The following is a 23,577-nucleotide window of genomic DNA, read 5'->3' on the forward strand; positions in this document are numbered from 1 at the left end:
CACAATTTGGAAAACCTTCCAATAGTTGTATCTCATCCTAAACTCTCTTCAATTTAGAGTAATAGTGAACAATTGAATCAGAATCTTGTTCAATTGAGATCAACTTCTTATGCAAATCAAACAATTAAGGTGCATTAGACTGTCCATACCTCTCAACAATTTCTTCATGCAATTGATGAGCTGATTGTTGAAGAATGAAACCTTCATAAATTATCTTCTCCATAGAGTTCAACAACCAGGCCGAATTGAACCATATAGTCGTTCCGAATCCATTTCTGCAGATCCGTAGAATTCGCAACAGGTCTTCTACATGTTCCATCAATGAAACAGAGTTTGTTCTTCGCTCCAAGAGCAAGTACGATCGAGCGATTCCAGGTAAGAAAATTATCGCCATTAAACTTGTGAGCTCCAAGGTGTTGATCAGGTTGACCACCAGTACCAAGGAAATACTTATCAGTATAACCAGCAGAAATCGATTGCTGATTCAGAGAATCTTGAGTCGCCATTACAATGGAAATGACGCTAAAACAATCAAAGAACGATTGAAGAAATCAATGAACCAAGTTCGATCGAATGCAAAATTCACCTCAATTTCAAGAAAATTGAGCTGAATCAAGAAAATCTTCAGTAAATTACTGAAAGAAGAAGCAAAAATGTAACGAAAAACAAGTAGAAATCAAGCAGAAAATCAATCCAATGAATCGATCAAAGCTCTGATACCATGTGAAACTGATTCACTTAAACTTGAATCAGAAAGTGAGAAAGAGAAAATGCAGAATTAATTTGGGAATTTATTTCTCAAAATGTATCAATGAATGTACATCTTGTAAATAATATTTATAGCCTACCTTCTAACTAACTTGCTGACTTGGAAAAGTTATAAATATAAAATATAAATAATGTAACAATATTGCTGAGGTGTCCAATTCTGTTACACTTCATAACAGAATGTCGAAGCTTCTAGAGGAAGTTGCTGTACATCCTACAATAATATACAACATAAATATTATATTAAAGAATCAATGCAAGCTCGAACCAAAGCTAAACCCATTTTCTGAAGAAATTTAGTTACTTTACTACCGCTTTCATTCCGAAAACCAACACAAGCTGCTTGAAATTGCCTACACCATGCCGAAACCACCCTCCAACCCCTAAAGCACCACCTCTAACCCCAAAAACCACCATCATCCTGAAGCACAAACTTATCCTCACTAACTCAGGATATCCTTCAACCACCCTGAATATAACCTTACCACCTTAAAAACCAACCCTTCAATGGTTTCGGGGGTGTTTTGAGATGGGTTAATGTCGTAGAATTAGATTAACGATGGAAATTTGGCTAAAAGTAGTATCTAATTTTACCTTTTACTAGGTAATTTCTCACAACAATTTTTTTACCAAGTAATTTCGCATAAAATTTAGGTTTTATTAGATAGTTTATGACAAAAAATCCTTTTTAATTTTTTAGTTAATGGAATTTTTACTAACTAATCAATTAATTTTATCTTATACAAAGCCTTTGCTAAATAATTTGAATTTGACCCAATAACTATTTGTATAGCTCTTAATCTCTTATCCATCCAAACAATCAGACAATGCCCCACTCTCATTGATTGCACATGCAGTATATTGAAAACAAACTATCACAAATGCAAAATTATCAAAGTTAGATAATCTAAAATCGCGTGGATGGTTAATGCGTTATTGAGGAATGAAAAGTAATAAAATTTCCAAAGTATATGTATTATCTAATTATCTATTATGACTCCCCACGAATTTAGTGCAACATAAATCCAAAATTAATGACATAAGAAAGGTATATATTCCCCAAATAGTTAGTGGCAAAGGGGTTGTAAACCTTTTATCGTAAAACTACAACGGTACTACCCCGGCGTTTAGTGAAATACTACCCCCAATTTCATCGACATTCATCAAAATCCACGCTCCATTTCGCAACATTCTTCCCTTAATTCTGCAAAATTGCAAATTAACAACTAAACATAAAATTTGCATAAGATGTAAAGTGGAGAATCAACCCGTTGAGTTGTAACAAATATAATATATACATCGTAATTTGTTTGTATTGTTGGAAGTTGGAACAAACATACTATTATTATTTTACCATAAAACAAAATTTGAGTTAAGAGTACAAATAGGTACTCAATTCTTCAATTTTTCACCGTTTAGGTATTCAATTTATTTTCTTCACCGTTTGGGAACCGAGTACCAAATTTCGGCCAAAAAAATTAATTTCCCCTAACAATTGAGTACGCAAGGTTAACAATTGAGTACCTTGGGTTAACTCAATGTGAGGCCCACCCGAATAAAAAAGCGCTGGTCAGCAAATTTTTTTTCCCCTTTCTTATTCTTTTATTCTCCCTTTATTGTTTCTAAATCTGGAAATTTGCTACGAGGTTGGTGAAGAACACGACCACTCATTTGGGCAAATTTGGGGAAAACGACACTTAGCACAGCCATTTTTTTGAGGTAACCTTCATTACTCATTGTTTTTGTTGTTATTTTGATATAAATTTTGAATATTTTGGCCGATTGATGATCTTAATTTGCTAGTTAGGGTTTATGGTTTTGTGGGTTTTGTTAACGAAATTGATGATGTTGATTTGTTGTGTTTTGGCGCATAATTTGTTGTTGTGTTGTTGTTTTTTGATGATATATGTTAGTGTTGTTGATGGATTTTGTTCGCATGTTGTATATTTTGCGCAAGGGTTTGATTAATGTATGTGTTTTGCGAAGTAAAATAGGGGAGGTTTTGCTTCAACTGTGTATGTGTGATTGATGGTGTTATGTGTGTTTTTGTTGTCAATTTGAAGTGCCTAACTTCAAATTATGGTTATTGTGTTCTGTTTAGGGAAGAATTGCTGAGGGAGGAGCTGAAAATGAGATTGAGTTTGTTGAAGAACGTGTAGCTCCTTGTTTGGGTCTTCAAAGTGCTCATCCATTGCTGTCTATGGATGATATTATGTGTGTTCACGTTTTCCCCAAATTGGACCCCCTAAGTTCTATTGCTGTCTTCCAGCTCTCTTCAGAAAAAAAATCTCCTGCTTGGATGACACTGGACTGCAGTACAGAGGGGATGAACTAGATGAAGCAGCAGCTATTCAGAATTATTATTTTTTTTTTATTCTGGAAAAATCGTGGAAGATGAATTTAGCCTAAGAAAACTAGATTTGTTTCTGTTTTGCTGTTACTTTGTTGCTGGTGTATTCATGGCATTTTTTTTCATGTTCAGAACCTTTTAAATTAATGTTTTTTTTTAAACTATTGCAACAGAAAAATTAATTAATATTTTTAAAAAAAAAATTAATTTTTTAATTAGGTATGGTTAGTGGTGAGTTAATTAGCCTGAAAATTAATTAGAGTACCTAAAAGGTGAACAAAAAAAATTGAGTACCTAAAAGGTGAAAAATTGAAGAATTGAGTACCTATTTGTACTCTTAACTCACAAAAATTAAAGCACGATCTTATATTTTTATGAATGTTTTTCTTTTGAATTCTTGCACTTTTTAATAATTTTTCGTAGTAGTTGTTGATTTCCAATATGAATTTTGAATGGGACATTTTTTATTTTTACTTTATGTTGGTGTTGACTTTAGCGTTTTCAAACTGTTTCACAAATTCCTACCTCAACCCTTTTGCCCCAATAGAATATGGTTTGAATAACAAAAATCAATGCACGAAAGTGCATAAACGCATTTGCATATGATAAATTTTGTATTACTTCCTCCGTCACTTAATACAGAACCTCATTTTCTTTTTGGGTAAACCAAAATACAATGTCTCTTTCTATTTAAAGGTTGTATTTTTTGACATTATTATCCTCTTTTTGATGAGTTGTCATCTTTATTCCTTTACTTTTTTGTACTTTTAACATCAATTCCAATACTTTCTCTCTCTATCTCTTCAATTATTCTCAACTATTTTTTCTTTCTCCCTATCTCTCTCTAACCCCACATGCACATATGTACTTTTAATTATTATTTTTAAGGAATTTACAACTTTCTTAATTCCCGCGCAAAAATAAAAAAAGACTTTGTATTAAGGGATGGAGGGAGTAGTAATTTGTTTTAGGTTTTGTTTGGGAAAGAGATGTTTAGAAAAAATTTGGCTTATTGAAGTCTATTAGATGTATAATCATTCTAAAACAACTAACTTTAGAGTTTAAAACTAAGGGTTCGTTTGTCATCACTGTGGTTTTGTGTTTTTTGATTTTTTGTTTTTAAAATCATATGATATATGCCACATAATGAATCAAAAATTAGTAAAAGTTATTAAAACCATGATAAAAATGAAAACTGACAACAGAAAAGTGGAAACACCTTTTTCTTGTTTCCTGTTTTTGATTTTTTGTTTTCAAAAAAACTGGAAACTGAAAACAAAAAACAATGCCAAACAAGCCCTAAGTATTTTGATATAGCAATGTGGACTTAAAACTTTCTTTTTGAAAATGCTTATAATAAGAGTTTATTGGACATTTAGGGTCTGTTCACATTTACTTAATTTCAGTTCAGTTCACTTCATTTCAGCTCCTAATTTCCATCTCTCATAAAATATTTAGTTCAGCTTAGTTCAATTCAGCTCTAATCAGTTCAGTTCAATACAACCAGCAAGTAATTAAACCTATTAACATGAACATCTATTGGCTAACTCCCAGACAAGACCTAGTCTCTTCTCTTTAAACTTGATCATCCTTTGATGTTGATGAATACGATGATGATTACACAAGTATTAGCGGTTATAGATGATGTCAAGTCATAATTTTGATATATTTTAGATGTATTATTAGTCTCAATTGCATATATATGTAGAGTATATGGGACGGTGGTTTTTGCTTATTGGAATAAGAATGATTCAAAGCTAAAGAGGTAAAGTAAATTGTCATAATATGAAATTTTTGTTAATTAAAAATATTGACCTTTTATGTTGTCATTTTTGTCATGATAGATCTTTTGAAATGAATATTACTAGTCTGAGCCTCAAAAGCGATTTTGTTGTTATCTAGGACCTTTGGCCGAACACGTGACTGTCACTTTTGGGCTGACCATCATCATATGCAAAACACGTGACTTCATAAAAATCTTTAGTTGAAGTTCATTATTGTCGTAGATTCTGTATTACAAGAGCAAAATCATCAATTTAATGATGAGATGATTGAATTATTCACTCCGAGTTCATGTTTAGACCGTCAAGGCAATTTTGAACATTTCTCAATTGATGATACATGTAAACTTTCTAGTAAGTCCTATCCATTAGACTTCACACATTAAAAAAAGTTATAATTAAAATATCATATCAGTAACAATTTCAACCGTAAGATACAAGAGCGTCCCAAGTTACAATATCTTCATTATATTTTGTAACTTTACCAATATTTGGCCAAATTTTTTTTTTTTTAAAAAGAAAAAAGCCAATAATTTTTATTATTTTTTTTATTTTATTATCTAATCAAATGAAATAATAGACTCATTTGTTGGTTTAGACACTTCCAATATCAATATCAATTATAGAGCAAGTGTTCTCAACTATAAAAAAAATCATGTAAATCATTCTTCGTATCGACTTGATTGATGAGTACTTGACAAATTCTTGATGATTATATATGTTGAAAAGGAAATTGCAATGAAGTTTACAAGTGATTCAATAATTGATTGAATTTATAGTGATGAAAGTTTGAAGAGTCCTCTCTAAAACCCCCAAGAACAAAGCTTATTTTGATTATGATATTCTAAGCATTTAAATTCTTTTTTTTTTTTATGTACATTTTGTTTACTCGAGTGTTGAACTAATTTGTTCTTATAAGTATTATTCATTTGTTATAATTTCTATTATTAGTATTTGTCATCACAAATGTCATTTTCCTAATTTAAATGATACTCGTAACAAAATTAAAAAAAAAAAATCAATATTTTTGTAAAATGTCAATCAAAGTATCCCCAGCTATACCCTAGAAAAATTAGTTTAACTTCAAAATATTTTTAAAAAAATATATAGGGATTGACGATTTGACGCTAGGCTCCTATTCCACTCACATTTGAGCCCATCAAAAAAACAACTCCCCACCTCTTACGTCCCACCCACATCTCACTTCTCAACCCAAAAATACAAAAAATAAAAGCCCAACCTTAATTTCCAATTTTACCCTTCGACCCACCATTACCTATTTCCTCAGTTTCTCTCCTCCAATTAAAAAACTCCTTTCTCCCATAAAAAAAAAAAAAAAAAACAATCTTTTTTTCCCTCTCTCATTTATTTGGTCTATCACTCAAAACTCTCACTCCTTCAATATTTTCACCCACTCCTCTGCTCAAATTTATTAGCCCCTTGTCCAGTACCAGGTAATGATACTCCTAATCTTTACTATACCCTTGTCTTGCTCCCGTCTAAATTTAGTTATCACATTACTCGTTTTTAATTTACGTGATTACTCATTTTTGTCGGAATATTATTATTTATCTGCTCAGATAGAATGAATAATAAATTCAATTGATTCTTGTGTGTTATGTTATGTTAGTGGGATTTATCTTCACATTTTGCTCGTGAATGGCGTCGATGGTTCATACTTTCTTCCACTCCCTTCTTTCGCCTTCCAATTGAAATCTTCTCTCTCCTACTCTTCGGAATTACTATTTCATTACTCATCTCTGATTCAGGTGTGTTTTCATTCCTTCTTCTTCAATTTTTATTTTTCTAATTTCTGAAGAAAAAAAAATAAAATTATGTAATGGGGGTCCAATTATCTGTTTATTTTGGTACAAATGAAATGATCTTTTTGGAATATTTCAATGATTTTGGTTTAAAGTTATTTCTCTTCATTATGATTTCATTTTTAAAAGGTAATCAGGTGAAAGCAAAAGTAACTTGAGTACTATATGAAATGAGTCGCATTTATTCGCAAATATGGAATTTCTAAGTCGGATTTTAAGTCCAAATTACCAATTTGATATAGTTTGAAATAGTATGATTTTTCGCGATCATATATGAGTGATTATCATGGAATATGATTTATTACTTCTAATTATTTGTTGTTATAAGCTACTTAATTGGTAGGTAATACTAGTATTACATGGACTAATGTGAGTAATGTGAATATGTGAGTGTGCACGGGCCGCACGGCATCATTATCGTTTATTACTACATATGATTACGGAGTGGTAATAAGACTAGTAACTTATAAAGTAATAAGTTTCCGTAAGCAAAACTATACTCTATTTGTTTTGAGTAAATATTCGCGATTTCACATATTCTTTGGAAGATCTTTTATAATTACTTTTATAATGTATTCCTTCCTTCCCTTAATTAGATGTCTACTTCTGTTTTTTATATGAGTAATAAATACTACTCCGTAGATTTAAGTATCTAATATAGAGACAGAGGGAGTAATTTCTTGGTAAAATTGTGACATATTTCTTACTTTGTATTATTACCATAATTAATGATCTCTTACCAAAAATAAATGTCTTAAATTTCTGTATAATATCCATGTGGTAATATAATTCGAATAATTAACACATGTAATTTGTGTAAATAAGATTAATTAATGGGTGGATATTTATTTATATATAGTGGTGGGCACACAAGCAAAATTAAAAATGAGGATGGGGATGAAGAAGAGTTTGGCTTGCTGTACGAGAGACAGTAGAGAAATTAGCATTGATTTTGATGAGAATGAACCTAACAACAGTAAGCTTCTTTTTTCTCTGATTCTCTCTCTTCTTCCTATACATTTCATTTTCTTCCGTTATATTTCACCATCATATTTTTATTATGTTTGAATGTTTGATATTATATAGCCATCATGTTATTATTGCTGAAATAGTATCTAGTTGCCCCTTCTTAAATGCTTAATGAGTTCACTGAAATCATATGCAAGTATGCAACTTACTTCTTTGGTTACACGGGGGTGTAAAGATACAGTGCAACTGGTTGTATGATGAAAATTACGAGTACACAATTAAAAATTAAAATGACTAGTTTATATCTACGATAAGTTACTTATGAATGAATTTGCTCGAGTATTTTTATCTAATTTGGGAATAGCAAAGTAAGTGTGACATAAACTAAGGTTGTATTACTTCAATAAGGTGCTCAGGCACATGGCTACCAACGTGCGTCATTGGCTTTAGATGCTGCGGAGTAGACATATTTTATGGTCCAAAGAAACAAACCATGAATAAAACAAAACGTTACCCAAACTTAAAACAAAAAAAACCTACATTATTCTTTATACTCATTAATCGAGATCTGGTTAGAGGCTAATCTATTACTCCGTACTTCGTAATATGTATGTAGATCTTGACATCTTGTGTGCCACTGTGCCTCTTCTTGTACTTCGTATTAAAAAGAAGGGAGTAGTCCACATGTTTGGAAATACGAGTTCTACTACTCCGTACTAAGTTTGTTTTTGTTTGTTCTACTCATATATATATATATATTTTCTAATACGGAGTATATGCATGTGAGACATTATATATTTTTAAAAAATGCAATAGTTGAATCAAAGAGTTATTGTAATGTTACTATAGCTCAATTCGGTAATTTGGCACTTTCAATGGGCGTAATTCAGGGAGCATAATAAAATCTGCTAATAAAATTGTCAATTCGGAATTTCGGGATGAAGCAAGATAGATGCGATTGTAAACAACTAAACATATATAATTGGACTTTTTTGTTGAAATGAATGTGCTGATGTACAAGCTGGACTTAGTTGTATACTAATCTGTCATCGAGTTTCTAAAACGTGTAAGAAAGAACTACTAGTACTCCAACAATGTCACAAAGATATAAAACATGTTAGTAATTTAGATTACATGGAACTGGATATAAATATAAATACAGCCTATACAGGTGTAATTAGATAGAACAACACGTCAAATGATAAAAACTACTATTTTTGTTAAATATAACGTGCAACTTTAGGATATTATTTGTGAGATATAAAATATTCCAAAGTTTTACACATAACTTTAACGGGGGTAGTAGATCATACATGACCATGAAAGAAGATTTTGATGTACAAGCACTCTCCCAGAATATTTGATCCATACATTTAATTTCTAGTGTAAACAATAAGCCAGGTCATCGGATACAGTAAATATGCATAAAAGATTTTTGGTTCGTCAATTTTCAAACAAAAGCACCAACATTATTTGGCTCAAGGTAGGGGAGTCTTTTTGCTACTCTAGTTTGACTTTGGCATAACATACACAAATTTATAATGTTATAAAATGAGTTGTTGGATATTGTCTAATGCTACTTTTCATGAGTTTTAAAACTAATTAATTGCACTATTTCCCATGTAATGTATGGATTAATTAGACTTTTTGGAGTAAAAGGTCCTTTTCAATTTTCCATTGGTTCCTTTGCTTGTGTGTACTAAATTAGTTCGAATTTTTAGATTTGAGAGTGCATTCTTTTAATCTACGTAGTACTGTTATTCCATGCTTTAAAAACCATATTATAATAAATTGATCTTTAGATAAAATAATTATTTGATGTTTAAACTCTAAATATCACAAAGTATTATTTATTTATTGAAAGGGATTATTCCATTGGTAAAGTTAAAAGTTCAAATTCTTATGAATGTTGGATTGATTTATCTTCACAACAAAGTGTATCTCCGATAATTTTGAGAATTAAAATTGAAAGGACTTGCTCATAATTTTAAAAATGTGAGATTGACAAAAGAATATGACAAAAGTTGAATATATTCTTGTAATTTCCCCCCTAAAAAGAAGGTGAGGTAGAATATGTAACACTTGCATAGTCCAAGCACATGAAATTGTGTCATACAAAGTATATGGAAACAGAAAAGGATGGAGGTAATGTTGTTATAGGGGAAGGAGAATTTGTTGTATTCTGAAGTCTTATTCTCTTATGAAAAAGAGGTATGAGGAAAATACATTGTAGAAGAGTAAAGTGTTTTTATTAAAAAAGAGGTCCACGGAAATTTCCTGTGGTTGAATGCTTCCCTTATACCTCTTGTTTACGCGTTATCAATGTATGAGTTGCGCACTTATCACATATTTTGTATTTTTTCTTAATGGTTTTGAAAATAACATTCCCAAGCTATTTTAAACAAATTAATTCTTCCAATATAAAACAATTGGCCCCATTATAAATTTTCTTATACAACTACATAGTAGGTTCTAAGTAATTTATTTTGTTCGAATTTGTATTTTCTTCGTCTTTTATCTTTAAGAAATTAGAACATTTTTTCTGAAGTAAATCAAAATACATGTCATAACTTTTTGCATAAGAAAGTACTCCGTATTTTCTAAGATATTTGTAGGCGTTATATTATACCAACACATTTTGACATTTTAGTTGAATCTTTATTATAGTTTAAGTAGATTGTAATTTTTCCTCACCAAATAAAAAAAAAAGACACGAAAATTTGTTGATTCTTGATGGTAATAAACTCATAATTGCACACCCACGGGATCAATCCATTTTTAAGGCCTGACAAGTGACAACCTTGCTGGGTCATAAGCCCAATTGAGGGAATCTTTGAGTAATGATGTTTTGGGCAGTAGTTATTCTATTGGGCCCATTCTTTTTCTTCCCTTTTTGAGGTATGTACTCTGTGAATAATGTTTCCTTTCAAAAACTGAGTATTTGTTTATAAAATTCCACCTTGTCGTCCTAAATGGATCTTTAAGAAATGCAAATCTTAAGCCCTGTTCTCTTCACTTTAAAAAAATAATATTAAGTAAAAATAATTTCAGTTCAGTAAAAATAAGTTCAGTTTAGTAAAAATAATTTCAGTTCAGGAAAAATAATTTCAGTTCAGTAAAAATAATTTAAGTTCAGTAAAAATAATTTCAGTTCAGTAAAATTAAGGTGAAGAGAACGGGACCTTACTTTGCCAAATACGTAGACACGTAGTATAATACTTATTTCCTCCGTTTTTTATTGCTTGCAAAATATGGCACACACTATGCATGATGCAGACCAGGACTATTAGTCTATTATTTTTTTTTTTGGTGCTTACTATTAGTCTATTATTGATTCTTATAGACTTATACTATTCCTTTTGGGTAAGATATGCATATCTTAAGCATATGTTAATATTGCCTAGAAAAGGAAAATATCCTAGTAATTATTATTGTTGTTATGATTCCATTTTATTTATTTTTTTACTCTAGTATTAAAATGCTAAGACTTAGGGTATAAACTAGACTCATTTTCTTTTCTTTCTTCCCCATCTTTGCACTTCTATGATGTAAATGTATCTTATATTCTTATATATGCAATAGAATTGTGTTCCCTATGTCCCTGTGCTAAGGGTTAACGAGAAATAGCTGTATATCAAAATGCAAGCACAGGCAGACTTGTAATCGCCCAGTCAGGTGTATTTGGGTTTGGTTACTTTGGTATAGGTTGGTTTGGGTGACTTAGGGCAAGTACTAAACTAATTTTTTCTTATTTTATTTCGGGTTTTGAGGTTAGGACCTTAAATTTTCGAAAAAAATTAGATCAGTTTTTACATCAGGTACTGTTGTCAAATATTTCAACTGTCTGCTTTACAATGTGATTCCTGATATTTTCATTACAAAGTGAACTACCATATGCTCATAACCCTTTAATTCGTTTGTTAATGTTTATTTACTTAAAGACTATCTATGATCAAACTAAATTTGACAATAAAGGATCACTTTCTGTGGTGTAAGGTCAAGTTAACCAGTTGATATGTGCATGTTTCATGCTTAATCTCTTGCTGAATTAGCAAAATCACTCTAAAATTTGAATGTGTCACTTTTGAAACTGAAGATGAAAATTATATCTTTTACTCTCAATGGGAGTATGCCTTGTGAATTTGTCATCATTTTTTGTATGTTAGATATAGTCGCCATAATTTATACAAACATCTTTCAGGAATCATGACATATGATGGTCTCGAGAGTTGCATTTTGAACAGTCGATTGTACACAAATGAGAATTCAATCTGTGGGGAGAATGATTGTCCAGCAGACTCTTTTAATGGAGGAGAAACCAGCTGCTCATCAAGCAAAGATGCTTTTGGATCTTTCTTTTCTGATAGGACTGTGAAGAGGAACCATGAAGAAACAGATGAGTGGAGTGTCCCAGAAAGCCCAGAACATATTTATGTCAAAGACAGAGCTGCTTATACTACTCAGTTCTCTGATGTGGAGGCTATGAAAGAGAAATTCGCGAAGCTTTTGTTAGGCGAGGATGTGACTGGAGGACGTAAAGGCATATGCAGTGCACTAGCAATATCAAACGCAATAACAAACCTTGCAGGTATCGATTTTGCTTAACTGTTAGTTCACTATTCTCTATGCGATCTTTCATTCTTACCAGTTGTTTTCTTTGTTAATTAACACTACAGCATCTGTTTTCGGGGAGTTGTGGAAGTTGGAACCTTTATCTGAAGAAAATAGCGCTAAGTGGCAAAAGGAGATGGATTGGTTACTTTCGCCTGCCAATTATATGGTTGAATTGGTTCCTGCTAAGCAAAGTGATACTAATGGTCAGAACTTTGAGGTAACTCTTATTCCTCTACAATCTTTGAACTTCTTTTGTTAAGATAATCTTGTCCTAACTTCTGTTAATTTTTGGACGTTGGACCAGATAATGACACCCAAAGCTCGTGCAGATGTGCATATCAACCTTCCAGCACTTCAGAAGATTGACTCTATGCTAATTGTAGGTGATCTCTTCATTCCATTGAATGTATAAATTGTAATATTATGAATGGAGGAACCTTTTTGATTGTAAGAGAGAAAATAAGATCCATTTTTTTTCCGAACTAGCATAACCTATGGAATTTGAATTTGCATCAGGAATTTCTGAACTCAATGGTAGAGACAGAATTTTGGTATGCAGAAGGCAATAGCCGAAAAGATGGAAGAGGGGGGAGTGAAAGGCAGAGCAGAAGGTGGTGGCTTCCGTCTCCACGAGTCCCAGCTGGTGGTCTCTCAGAAACTACCCGAAAGAAGTTGCTTTCTCAGGGTAATATGGTCCATCAGGTTTTCAAGGCTGCCAAATCCATCAACGAAAATATCTTGCTTGAAATGCCAGTTCCTAGAGGCATTCAAGATGCACTCCCCAAGGCAAGCCCGTTTTTATTTCTTTCTAAGCATTTGACATGGCTGTTTATTGTAACTCATTGCAGTTATTGAGTAAAATTACCTCGTGTTTCAATTCATGAAAATTGCTTAATGGATGATAAGTTGTTATTTATATGCTTGAAAATGCAGTCTGGAAGGGCTTGTCTGGGAGAGGAATTGTATAAAGTCATAGCCTCGGGATCAAGCTCAGCATCGGAAATCATTGATTTCCTGAAACTGAGATCTGAACATGAGGCTCTTGACATTATCAATAAGCTGGAGGCTGCAGCACTAGCATGGAGAGAAAAAATCAAAGAGCAAGTCAGTGGTATCAAGACTCCTGTCAGAAAATCCTGGCGCTTTATGAAGGAGCCCATACCTGAGGTGGAAAAGTCGGAGTCACTATTGCTCTCTGTAGATGCAATTCTGTGTCAGTTGAAGATGAGATATCCGTGCCTTCCTCACACATTCCTCGATGTCACGAAAATACAGTATGGCAAGGTAAGTATAACTGAATACAGTATGACCTCTAATGATTTATGAGGGTTCTCCAAGGATGTTCTTTTTTTAAGCTCTAGTCCAAGAATAATCTTTTAAGTAGCAAATCCTTTTTGTTTCTGGCTAATTGCTACATAATCATTAAAATAAAGTCATTCAGAACATGTATACGTTGTATTTGATTTTTATGCTGGACTTCTAATATGTTTTTCTTTTTCAATAGGATATTGGACATTCCATTCTTGAAGCATATTCCAGAGTTCTTGGAAACCTGGCTTACAGCATACTAACAAGGATTGGAGATATCCTACAAGAAGATCACTCGAGCAATCCCGATTCCCCAATGCCAACACCCTATATTTCATCGGTATCATTCATAAACGGAATACTGGATAGCCCCATTGGCAACCCGCATATAAGGCACTCCCTAGTTGAACGAATGAACAAGGTGGATGGGTATTTTAGTGACTCAAACCCTAGCAGATGTTCTGATTCAGAGATTTCTTCTAGTACCGATGCAAAATCTAGCTCAGTCACTGCAACACCTAGTTCCAGCCGCGTCTGGTGCATTGGCAAAGATGGCTGCAGCAATGCTTCGCCAGATAGTTCATTAACATAAGTTATCTACTTTGCTAGCTTCCCTGTATATAAGTATGACTTTCTAACCAAGAACAATTCCTTCCTTGTATTTCTTTCATTAGAAAGTGGACATATTCATGATTGGCATCTCATATTTATACAGATATATGTGGAGTATATATAGAGTACTATTTGGACACATCCAAAACAAGAGTTTAAGATCACTCTATTAAGGACACGGTATTGATTGTAGCAAGCTTCTTTACCATGAAGTTGTCATAGGACTGTCCATTGCAAGGTATGGGACTTGAGCCCCATATCGGTCATATGGGGGGTTGATGTGGGATTTATATAGGTCAATGGGTTCTCCTCCCCTTGAGCTAGCTTTTGTGGTATCTCTTCTATTGTCCTATATCAATGGTATCAGAGCCGACCTCAAAGATATCTTGAATTTGATAACGAAGCCGAACACGAAGAACCCATATTCCATCATGGCAGACTTCAGACTTTTACTCAATAAAATTGGTGTCTATTCATACCAATAATATGCATATTTCTTTTAAGGATTTCACATACAGTATTAAGTTTTGCACAAACCCATGGAGAGGCTCCTCAATATAATGGAAGTCGAGGATCACGTGCATACGATAAAGACACGTTCGACAAGAAATCACTTAACCGGAATTAAGAAAAGAGATTGATATTTCTTTTTTTTTTTTTTTTTTTTTTTTTTTGGGACTTACAAGACATAGTGTGTTTTTGTGATTTGGTGGTTGAATTAAAATAAGGAAAATGTTATATATAGCCCTTATGGCTATATGAGCAGGGAAAAAAAATTGACAATTACCACTTACATGACGTCATTGTAGGCCCCACTAACGGATTTTTTTCAATTTTATTCCTTTTTCTAACCTTGTTCTTCGATATTTTGAATTGCAAATCTAAATTATGCAAACAAACCACTAAATTAGGTACCTAATCTACAAAATTGGGGCTAACTATAAGATGGTGTTCATCATTTAGGGTTTGAAATGAAATTACAAATTTGTTATTTAGTGATTAATTTATGAAATTGGGACTATTTTGCATCGATTTAACGTATTATGTCTTCAATTAGTACCGAAATTGATATTATTGTTAAGAAATATTACTAATTACTTATATGAATAATTAGGGTTCATATGTATTTTAGGCATATTTTAAAATCAAGCGTTTTTCTAAATTATTTTACAATCCTAAACTGAGCATATATATTAGTTTATATAGATTTAATCAATGTAAATAATGCTTATTTTGAAAAATTCCCCAAATTTGGGATAAACCCTAAATGAAGAACAAAAAATTATAATTGGCACATATTAGTGACTTAATTATGTTCGTGTGAGCTTGAATTATGTTAAATCGACTACTCTCTCTGTTTTAAATACTTGCTCCACTTTCCTTTTGTGGCCGTTTTTAGATACTTGTTTCATTTCCTTATTTGGAAAGCTTTTATAATATTTAATTCATTTCTCTCAACTAATGGAACCCAATTTTATTACTTTTAGGTTCTCTCTCCTCCAATTTACCTTCCACTAACCCCACTATCTCTATATTTTATTACTTTCTCCAATTTCTCCTAAAACTCCGGGCATGGAGAAATGGAGCAAGTATTTAAAAATGGAGGGAGTACTAAATGTTTTTCACTAATCTAATTTTAATTTATATTGAAAAAAAATCATTGAACATGAGAATCGAGGAAGAAGAAGGCATGATGACGTCATGTATGAGAGATTGGGAAATCTGGTGGGAAATTTTCATGTTTTTAAAAATAATAGGTGGTAATTACTAAAATGACAACAATAGTAGGTGGTTATTTCCAAAAAAATTCTAAAAATATAATATTAAATACACTTATTTGCACGTTATTTTATCATAAATTCCTAAATTAGTACTCTGTATCAAATTAAGAAATATCTTAAAAGTTTATTTATAACAGAGTTACACATAGTATTACTATTATAATAAAAATAAATAAATAATACTCCCTCAGTTTTTTATTTATTTATTTTTTTTTTATTTTTTTTATTTGCATCACTTTCTATATATGAATGTTTTTTTTAAATGCATCACTTCTATATTTGGTAACTTTATACTATATTTTATCATTTCTCTCTTTTACTTTAAACCCCACTCAAATTATTTTATCATTTCTCTCTCTTTCATATTCCCCACTTAAATAATAAAAATATACTCCCTCCGTTACGAGTTACTCGCAACAAAGGACACTTTTGCGGTTCCCAAGTCAAAAGATGTTAAACACAGTTAATGAAAATAAGGGCATATACTTAAAGCATTAATCCAACCCAAAAAAAAAAAAAAAAATCAAAATTCACACCACCACAATCGTCAACCCAACACCAAGAATTCACTAACTACCACCACCTATTACCACCACCTAGCAGCATGAAACCACCCAACACCACCACCCAGCAGCGCGAACCCACCCAACACCACCACCCAGCAGCACGAACCCACCACCATCACAAGATTCGAACCCACCACAAGATAGATTTGGACCCACCACCACAAGATTCGAACCACAATCCACCACAAGATAGATTCGAACCCACTAACCACCACCACCAGATTCGAACCCACAAACCACCACCCATGAAACCCAAAACACTACAAACCACAACCCACGAAACCCACAAACCCATAACCTAATACCCACCACCCACAAACCCAGATTCAAACCCAAAAACCCATAATCAAAAACCCACAACCCACAAACCCAGAACCCTAACCCACGAACCAACGAACCCATGAAGCCAGCGAACCCACATATCTGGAAAATTATGAGAATAGGGTTAGAGGAGGAGAGAGAAAATAATGGGGATGAGGAAGAAGATGATAAAATTTAACGATGAAGGTGGTTGGGAACTTAGGATGATGATGAATTTAGACGGAGGATGAATGATTTTGGTGGAAATGATTAAGTTAATCAATGTTTGGGTTTAAGTTAATAAGACAAAAACAATATTTTAATTAAGGTGTTTAAAAAAAATTAAGGGTAATTTGGTCAATTTATACCAAAGAAGGAAAGAAAAAAATTTGTTGCAAGTAATATGTACCGACCATTTTTAGTAATTGTTGCGAGTAATTCATAACGGAGGGAGTACATTCTCTCTCACATACTTTCTTTTTCATGGTCCCTATTTTACTTTTACTATAATAATTTATTCACCCACTTACAATATTATATTACTCTCCTAAAACTTTGTGCAAACACAAGTGATGCAAATTAAAAAAAAAAAAAAAAAAACCAAAGGGAGTACTAAAGGACTAAAAGTCTAAAATAGAAAGTGGTAAGTACAAAAAAAAATCTATAGTATATGTAAAAGAGAATTGCTAGTTTGGGCTTAAAGGGTAGCTCTACAATAATTTGTTTTGGTGAAATTCCTTTCAAGTCCCAATTGATGACTTGCAACGTTGCAAGTTGCAGCATTTCCTTTTTTTTTTTTTTTTTTTTAAAAAAAAAAAAAAAACCAAGTTGCAGCATTTACTTGTAGTGTTTATGATTTTTTTTGTGCTTTTTTTAAAAAAAAGCTTTAACTGCAACAATTATATATGTTATTATATTTTATTTTATTTTTTATTTTGTTTTTTTAATAACTTTATTTCTTTGGTCATGAGTCTGATTTGTAATTCTTGCTAAGGGTAGGACAAGCAAAAATTCGTGTCGTGTTCATGTTTGGTCTTGTGTTCATTTCGTGTTGTTTACTAAATTTAACAAAAACCTTTGGATTTTGTTTTTATTTTTCCAACAACAAAAAAAAAATTATTATTATTTTCCATTTATTCTTTTTGATTTTTTACATTTGTAAAATAAATCCATTCATTTAAATTGGAAAATCCTAGGATTTGAGTAGGTTTGTAGAAAAATGATGTAATTTGATAACGATGTCACAACAAATCACGCCGATAAGAGATTAATCTGAAGCATGTAGTATGCAGTTCCATATGTCAAATAACAAAGATAACTTTTCAGATGTGATGAGACTCTTAAATATATGAGTATGTGTGTAGCAAATTGGAGCCATAATATTGACAGATGGCATGCATGCATGCATGCATCCATTCAATTAAATAGCTCATCACTTGCATGACAACCATCATCATGTGTCCAGGTATGTATTTTATTTTTTGAAAGTTTTTTTTTTTAATTTATGGTTTTTGTTTCTTACTAGCTATGTTTTGGTGATAATTTTTATTTCCTTTTCTTATATTCTGCCTCATCCAAAAACAATACTACAGAGTACAAAAATACAATATATGACCCATATTTATCACTTTATATTGTCTTTTATATTGTCATTAATTATGCATCAACTTCAAATTAATTTGAATTTACCTTTTCACTTTATTAATTTAGATAATAATGAATGAAATTAAGAAGAGTATATTGAATTTATCTTACAACTAAATTATTTTGCTGAATTCTAATCAAATTACTGTTCAATGTTGTCTTTTTTGTTTTCCTTTTTTTCCCATGTATACATACATATAGTTATCAATATACTGTACATCTTTTGGCATATATTATTTGTTGATGAGCATAGTTATCAAGTTACTGTTCATGTTTTGGCTTTTTTGACTGTGTATAGAAGTAGATCTTCGGTGCTGCGATAGCATTTCATTCCAACTTCATCCTAAAATATTTTGATACATCAAATTATCGTGTGATACTACATTTGTATTTCTTTTCATTCGGGTAGTTACATTGATCATCAGACAACAAGGTATTATTAAAAAGCTATTACATGGCTTTAGTATCCACAGTTGTTGTAACATTTTATTAAATATTCTTTTTAGATGGTTTAAAGTTTAAATTTATGATTAATATGGTTCTAATAAACATATTTACTATATAACTTTATAAATTATTCTTTTAAGATGGTTTAAGACATTAAAACCAAATTATTAATTATTTTTTTAAGATGGTTTAAGACATCAAAACCAAATTAGTGACGTCCTAGGTTGATTAGAAATAGATTTAGGTGATGATTTAGAAATGAGTAAAAGCAAAGTAGAATAATTAAACTTGCATAAGCACAAACTATGGAACTTTTGAGAACCCATTTTTTTTTTCAGCCAAATGTTTTAATTCCTACGTTGTATCATTTTATTTATGTAGGAGGGATCCTTGTATATTGAAGGCTTTCACCGCAGAAATTCTATAATAGAATATCCTACAGATCTAGTTGTTGTAAGTAAGTTTTTAACTTCATATTGTGGTTATTATATTTATAATATTGTTTTTGGATTATAATTATGGAAATAAATTATGTATTCCATGAATATTCGTTACCTATAAGCAAGTTCATACATTTTAAAAGTTGTAAATGGTTTCTTAGTACTGATATTAAAAAAAAAGGATGGGGACATAAACCTTACAACTATCAACTACGTAAGTGTGTTTTTCTTTAAAAAAGGGTATATTTTAAAAGTTGCAAATGGATCGAAGGCTATCACCTTTTTAATCTAAAGATGGGGACATAAACCTTACAATTATCAATTGCGTAAGTATAAGTCAAAATACATTTATCGACTTAAACCCACCTCTTCCTATATTTGAATATTAAGATAGTATCCTTTTTTTTCCTTCAATGAAATATTCTTTAATTGACCAATCAAAAAATCGGAGTAATTAATTGTAACATAATTAAACTCTCTTCAATCTTAAGCTCCTCGCACAATTACACGTCTCTTACACAATGGTCCCACTTCAACTACTGATAATGCATTTAATTTTATAAACTGTCAATTAAAGTGATATAAACTGCCAATTAAAGTGATAAAAATTTGTACAAGTTTGTTCTTGAAAACAAATAAACTTGTATCTTACTTGGCTAAAAAAGCACCACCAAATAATTATAATAATAAAACAAAAAACGGTCATCAAAGAGTAACTATTTCTCTTTGTTAGCTTGCAGCGTTTCGTTTTGACCATATTTTGCAAATTCGAATATGATCTCTTAGCTTAGCAATGAAAACAGAATAACATTTAACTAAAAATTGGATAACATTTAATAAATGTAAACGGAATAACAATTTGCCGTTGCTTTTCTATGTCATTGGACTAACAAATTGAAATGGAGGAAGTATTATTTTTAGATATGTTATTTCAAATTAAAAACCGCAACAAAGAATAAAGCACAAACATATGGAAATAGAAGGAATTTAACAATACCTGAGCTGCATCCTTGCCATTCTTGAGCTTTTCCTGCACTCTCTTACGAATGAACTCCAAATGGGCATTTGGGAGAATATTAGTTGACAATTATTATAATTAACTACTTTCGAGTTTCAGCTAAGCTTACATTCTCAAATCTAAGTCCACAATTCTACAAACAAAAAACATGGCTTATGAAAACTTAGAAATTAAGTTTAAAAAAAATAAGATTAAAATTAAAACTTACTCCTAACAGTAATAAGCTATCCAATTTGTGGTTCACAAGACACATTCTTGCTACTACTACTACTAGTACCTTCCGAAATAACACTTAAATATGGACATATTTTTGGGGTTGCACATTTTTATACAGAAATGGTATTTTTATGAGTATGATGGTTTGCATGATTTTGAAAAGGTTATGGGTTTTCTAAATGACAAACTTTTTGTTTTTTTTAAAAAAAGTATTTACAAAGGACAAAGTAGGTGCCTAAGCTGACAAGACAATGAAAAATAGGAAAGAGAGCCTACTACAGTTTTATAGATTAAAGTTGTTGCATGCAATTACGAAAAATACTTTGACTAATGAGATTAGTCATAATAGAAATAAATACAAGTACAAATAGCTATAAGCCTATAATCTATAAATAAAATAAAATAAAACGGATGACGCACGTTGCACCATTACTGACAATAGGAATGACTACTTGGTTAATCATTTACTTTCCAATTAATGAATATCTCTTCATCTTTAATGATAGGTTTATAAAAAAAGGGACCTACGGTAAATTAAAAAATATATATATTAAAATATTCCACAACCACATTATAAATTAAATATGCATACTCATATACAACAAGTTTCCAAATTTTATATAATTAAACTAAGGGAAGTAATAAAGGAACAACTTATATGAAAATTTCAACTAGAGAACTATAGATTTTATAGAGTAGCTAAACGTATTATATTACCCCAAAAAAAAAAAAAAATACTTACAAACTTATTAACTATGAATTTCATTTTACCAATTTGCAAACTACATATTCCGGTATTGTATAATAAGTATTGTATATTGAAAATAAAATTAAATGTCAAGTAATATGTAAGAAAGATAGAAAATAAGAGAATGAAAAGAAAAATGTTGAATTAAAAAGAAAATTTTTTATTAGAAAAGACACATTATACAAAGATAAAAAAAACAAAAGCACAAATAAAGGTTGAGAGCATAACTTTATTAGTTATTTATTCTTTGTCCTTATATTAACAACATGATCCTTGTTTACATGTTTGCAATTTGACATCTTATATCAATATTTCCTCTTTAAAGTGTGTCGTTTCCTAGGCTAGAATAATAGCAAAAGACAGAACTCCATTGGGATCCTTTGCTTATTTTTTATTTTCAAACAAATAAAGAAAAACATTCAATAATTTAATTTTCAAAATGGGCCAACAACCAAGGTTAAACAAAATTTACATGAATAATTAAAATGTGTGCATAAACTAATACTTCAAATTATTTTATGCGTATCTGATCACCTAAATGTCTTACATATAGTAAAGTACTCATGTTGTATAGGCTACATAGACAAAAATGATTGTGAACCGTTGCATACAATGATTTTTTTTTTTTTTTTTTTTTTTACACGTATTCTTATGTATTGCTTTTGTTTTATTTGTTTTCCTATTATTTTAAAATAGTGAATATGTCAAATACAATTAGAACAAACAACATAAAAAGACCTCCAAAACCCAACAAACAAGGTTAAACAAAATTTACATGAGTAATTAAAGTGTGTGCATAAACTAATACTTCAAATTAGTTTATACGTATCTGATCACCTAAATGTCTTACATATGGTAAAGTACTCATATTGAATAGGCTACACAGACAAAAATGAATGTGAACCGTTGCATACAATGATTTTTTATTTTTTATTTTTTATTTTTTTACACATGTGTATTGCTTTTGTTTAATTTGTTTTCCTATTATTTTAAAATACTAAATATGTCAAATACAATCAGAATAAACAACATGAAAATACCTCCAAAACATGCATACGTTCTTCCTATGCCGACGCTTTGTGAGTATTGTGGAGCAAAACTATTTAAAGACAAATCAATTAACCTATGTTGCAACCAAGGGGAGATTCGACTTGCTCCTAACCATATGCCAAATAGTTTGCGTAACCTATTTCTATCATTGGATAGCAGCTCCGAAAGTTTTTGTAAATATATTATTTTGTACAACAATATGTTTGCGTTTACATCTTTGGGTGTGAAGAAGGATAAAGAATTAGCGCGAAGACATCATGGTATTTACACATTTAGAGTCCAAGGGCAAGTTTATCATAACATAAATGATATACGTCAAAATGATGAGCAACCGCGATATTTGCAGCTATATTTCTATGACACAGATATTGAGTACCGACATCATATATCAATTTTTACGGATCTTGATCCACGTGTGATCGGCCAATTAGTGCACTTAATGGAGCTAAATCCGTATGCTCAATTTTTTCGGTCACTTAAAGATATAAAATGGTTGATACAAGTCATATTATAATCCGATCTGATCCAGATCAAGATCAACATACTCACAACACACCTACTTTTTCTCAAGTGGCAGCAATTTGGTTGCAACGCGATATTGTGGTTCGTGCACATTCAGGAGCAAACCATTGTATACTGCATTACTACGGATGCTACGATCCATTACAGTATTCGATTTTATTTCCTTACGGCCAAACTTGTTGGCATAAACAGATATACAGATATAAAACAAAGTATCAAAGAAGACAGGATTGTCATACATTTCCGGTAAATGAAGTTCTTGTCCAAACTGTTGACAATCTTCTAGAAGCTGACGAACAAGGTTTGGCTATTAAATAATTTACCGGGAAAAATTTCACTTTAATTAATAAAAAAAACATCACTTATTTTTTATCTTTTGTTTTTTATATAGGAATTCACTCATCAACGTCTGAAAAAAAAAAATTTCCTGCAGAGAGTATTATTGCTACCGATTACAGATTCGTATACGGGATAATTCCTTTCTTTTGCGATGTGGCCGCTTATTACAACAATACATTGTTGATATGTACATCAAAATCGAAACTTCGCGTCTGGGTTTTATTCGTCATAACCAAGACACAATAAGAGTTGAACTTTACCAAGGCATTCTCGACAGCTTG

General features: G+C 31.3%; 1 protein-coding gene across 1 annotated transcript; it reads left to right on the forward strand.

The window, feature by feature from the left end:
* The first annotated feature begins 6,214 nt into the window (after positions 1 to 6,214).
* LOC145569029 (rop guanine nucleotide exchange factor 14-like) lies at positions 6,215 to 14,331 on the forward strand. Its single transcript, XM_081628403.1, has 9 exons — positions 6,215 to 6,353; positions 6,530 to 6,668; positions 7,582 to 7,698; positions 11,893 to 12,279; positions 12,368 to 12,522; positions 12,610 to 12,684; positions 12,822 to 13,091; positions 13,239 to 13,589; positions 13,810 to 14,331. The coding sequence occupies exons 3-9, from the start codon at positions 7,608 to 7,610 to the stop codon at positions 14,203 to 14,205; spliced, it is 1,725 nt and encodes a 574-aa protein (XP_081484529.1). The 5' UTR covers positions 6,215 to 6,353; positions 6,530 to 6,668; positions 7,582 to 7,607; the 3' UTR covers positions 14,206 to 14,331.
* The last annotated feature ends 9,246 nt before the right edge of the window (positions 14,332 to 23,577 follow it).

The sequence above is a fragment of the Chenopodium album genome, chromosome 11 (genome assembly GCF_948465745.1).
Source record: "Chenopodium album chromosome 11, dcCheAlbu1.1, whole genome shotgun sequence".
In the NCBI taxonomy this organism is placed as follows: Eukaryota; Viridiplantae; Streptophyta; class Magnoliopsida; order Caryophyllales; family Amaranthaceae; genus Chenopodium; species Chenopodium album.

Bases quoted from the DNA above. Each gene is read 5' to 3' on its own strand.
- LOC145569029 (XM_081628403.1), top strand. From the start codon at position 7,608: ATGAGGATGGGGATGAAGAAGAGTTTGGCTTGCTGTACGAGAGACAGT. The intron at 12,523-12,609 runs GTAACTCTTATT...ACGTTGGACCAG, and splicing joins CTAATGGTCAGAACTTTGAG to ATAATGACACCCAAAGCTCG. The intron at 13,590-13,809 runs GTAAGTATAACT...CTTTTTCAATAG, and splicing joins CGAAAATACAGTATGGCAAG to GATATTGGACATTCCATTCT.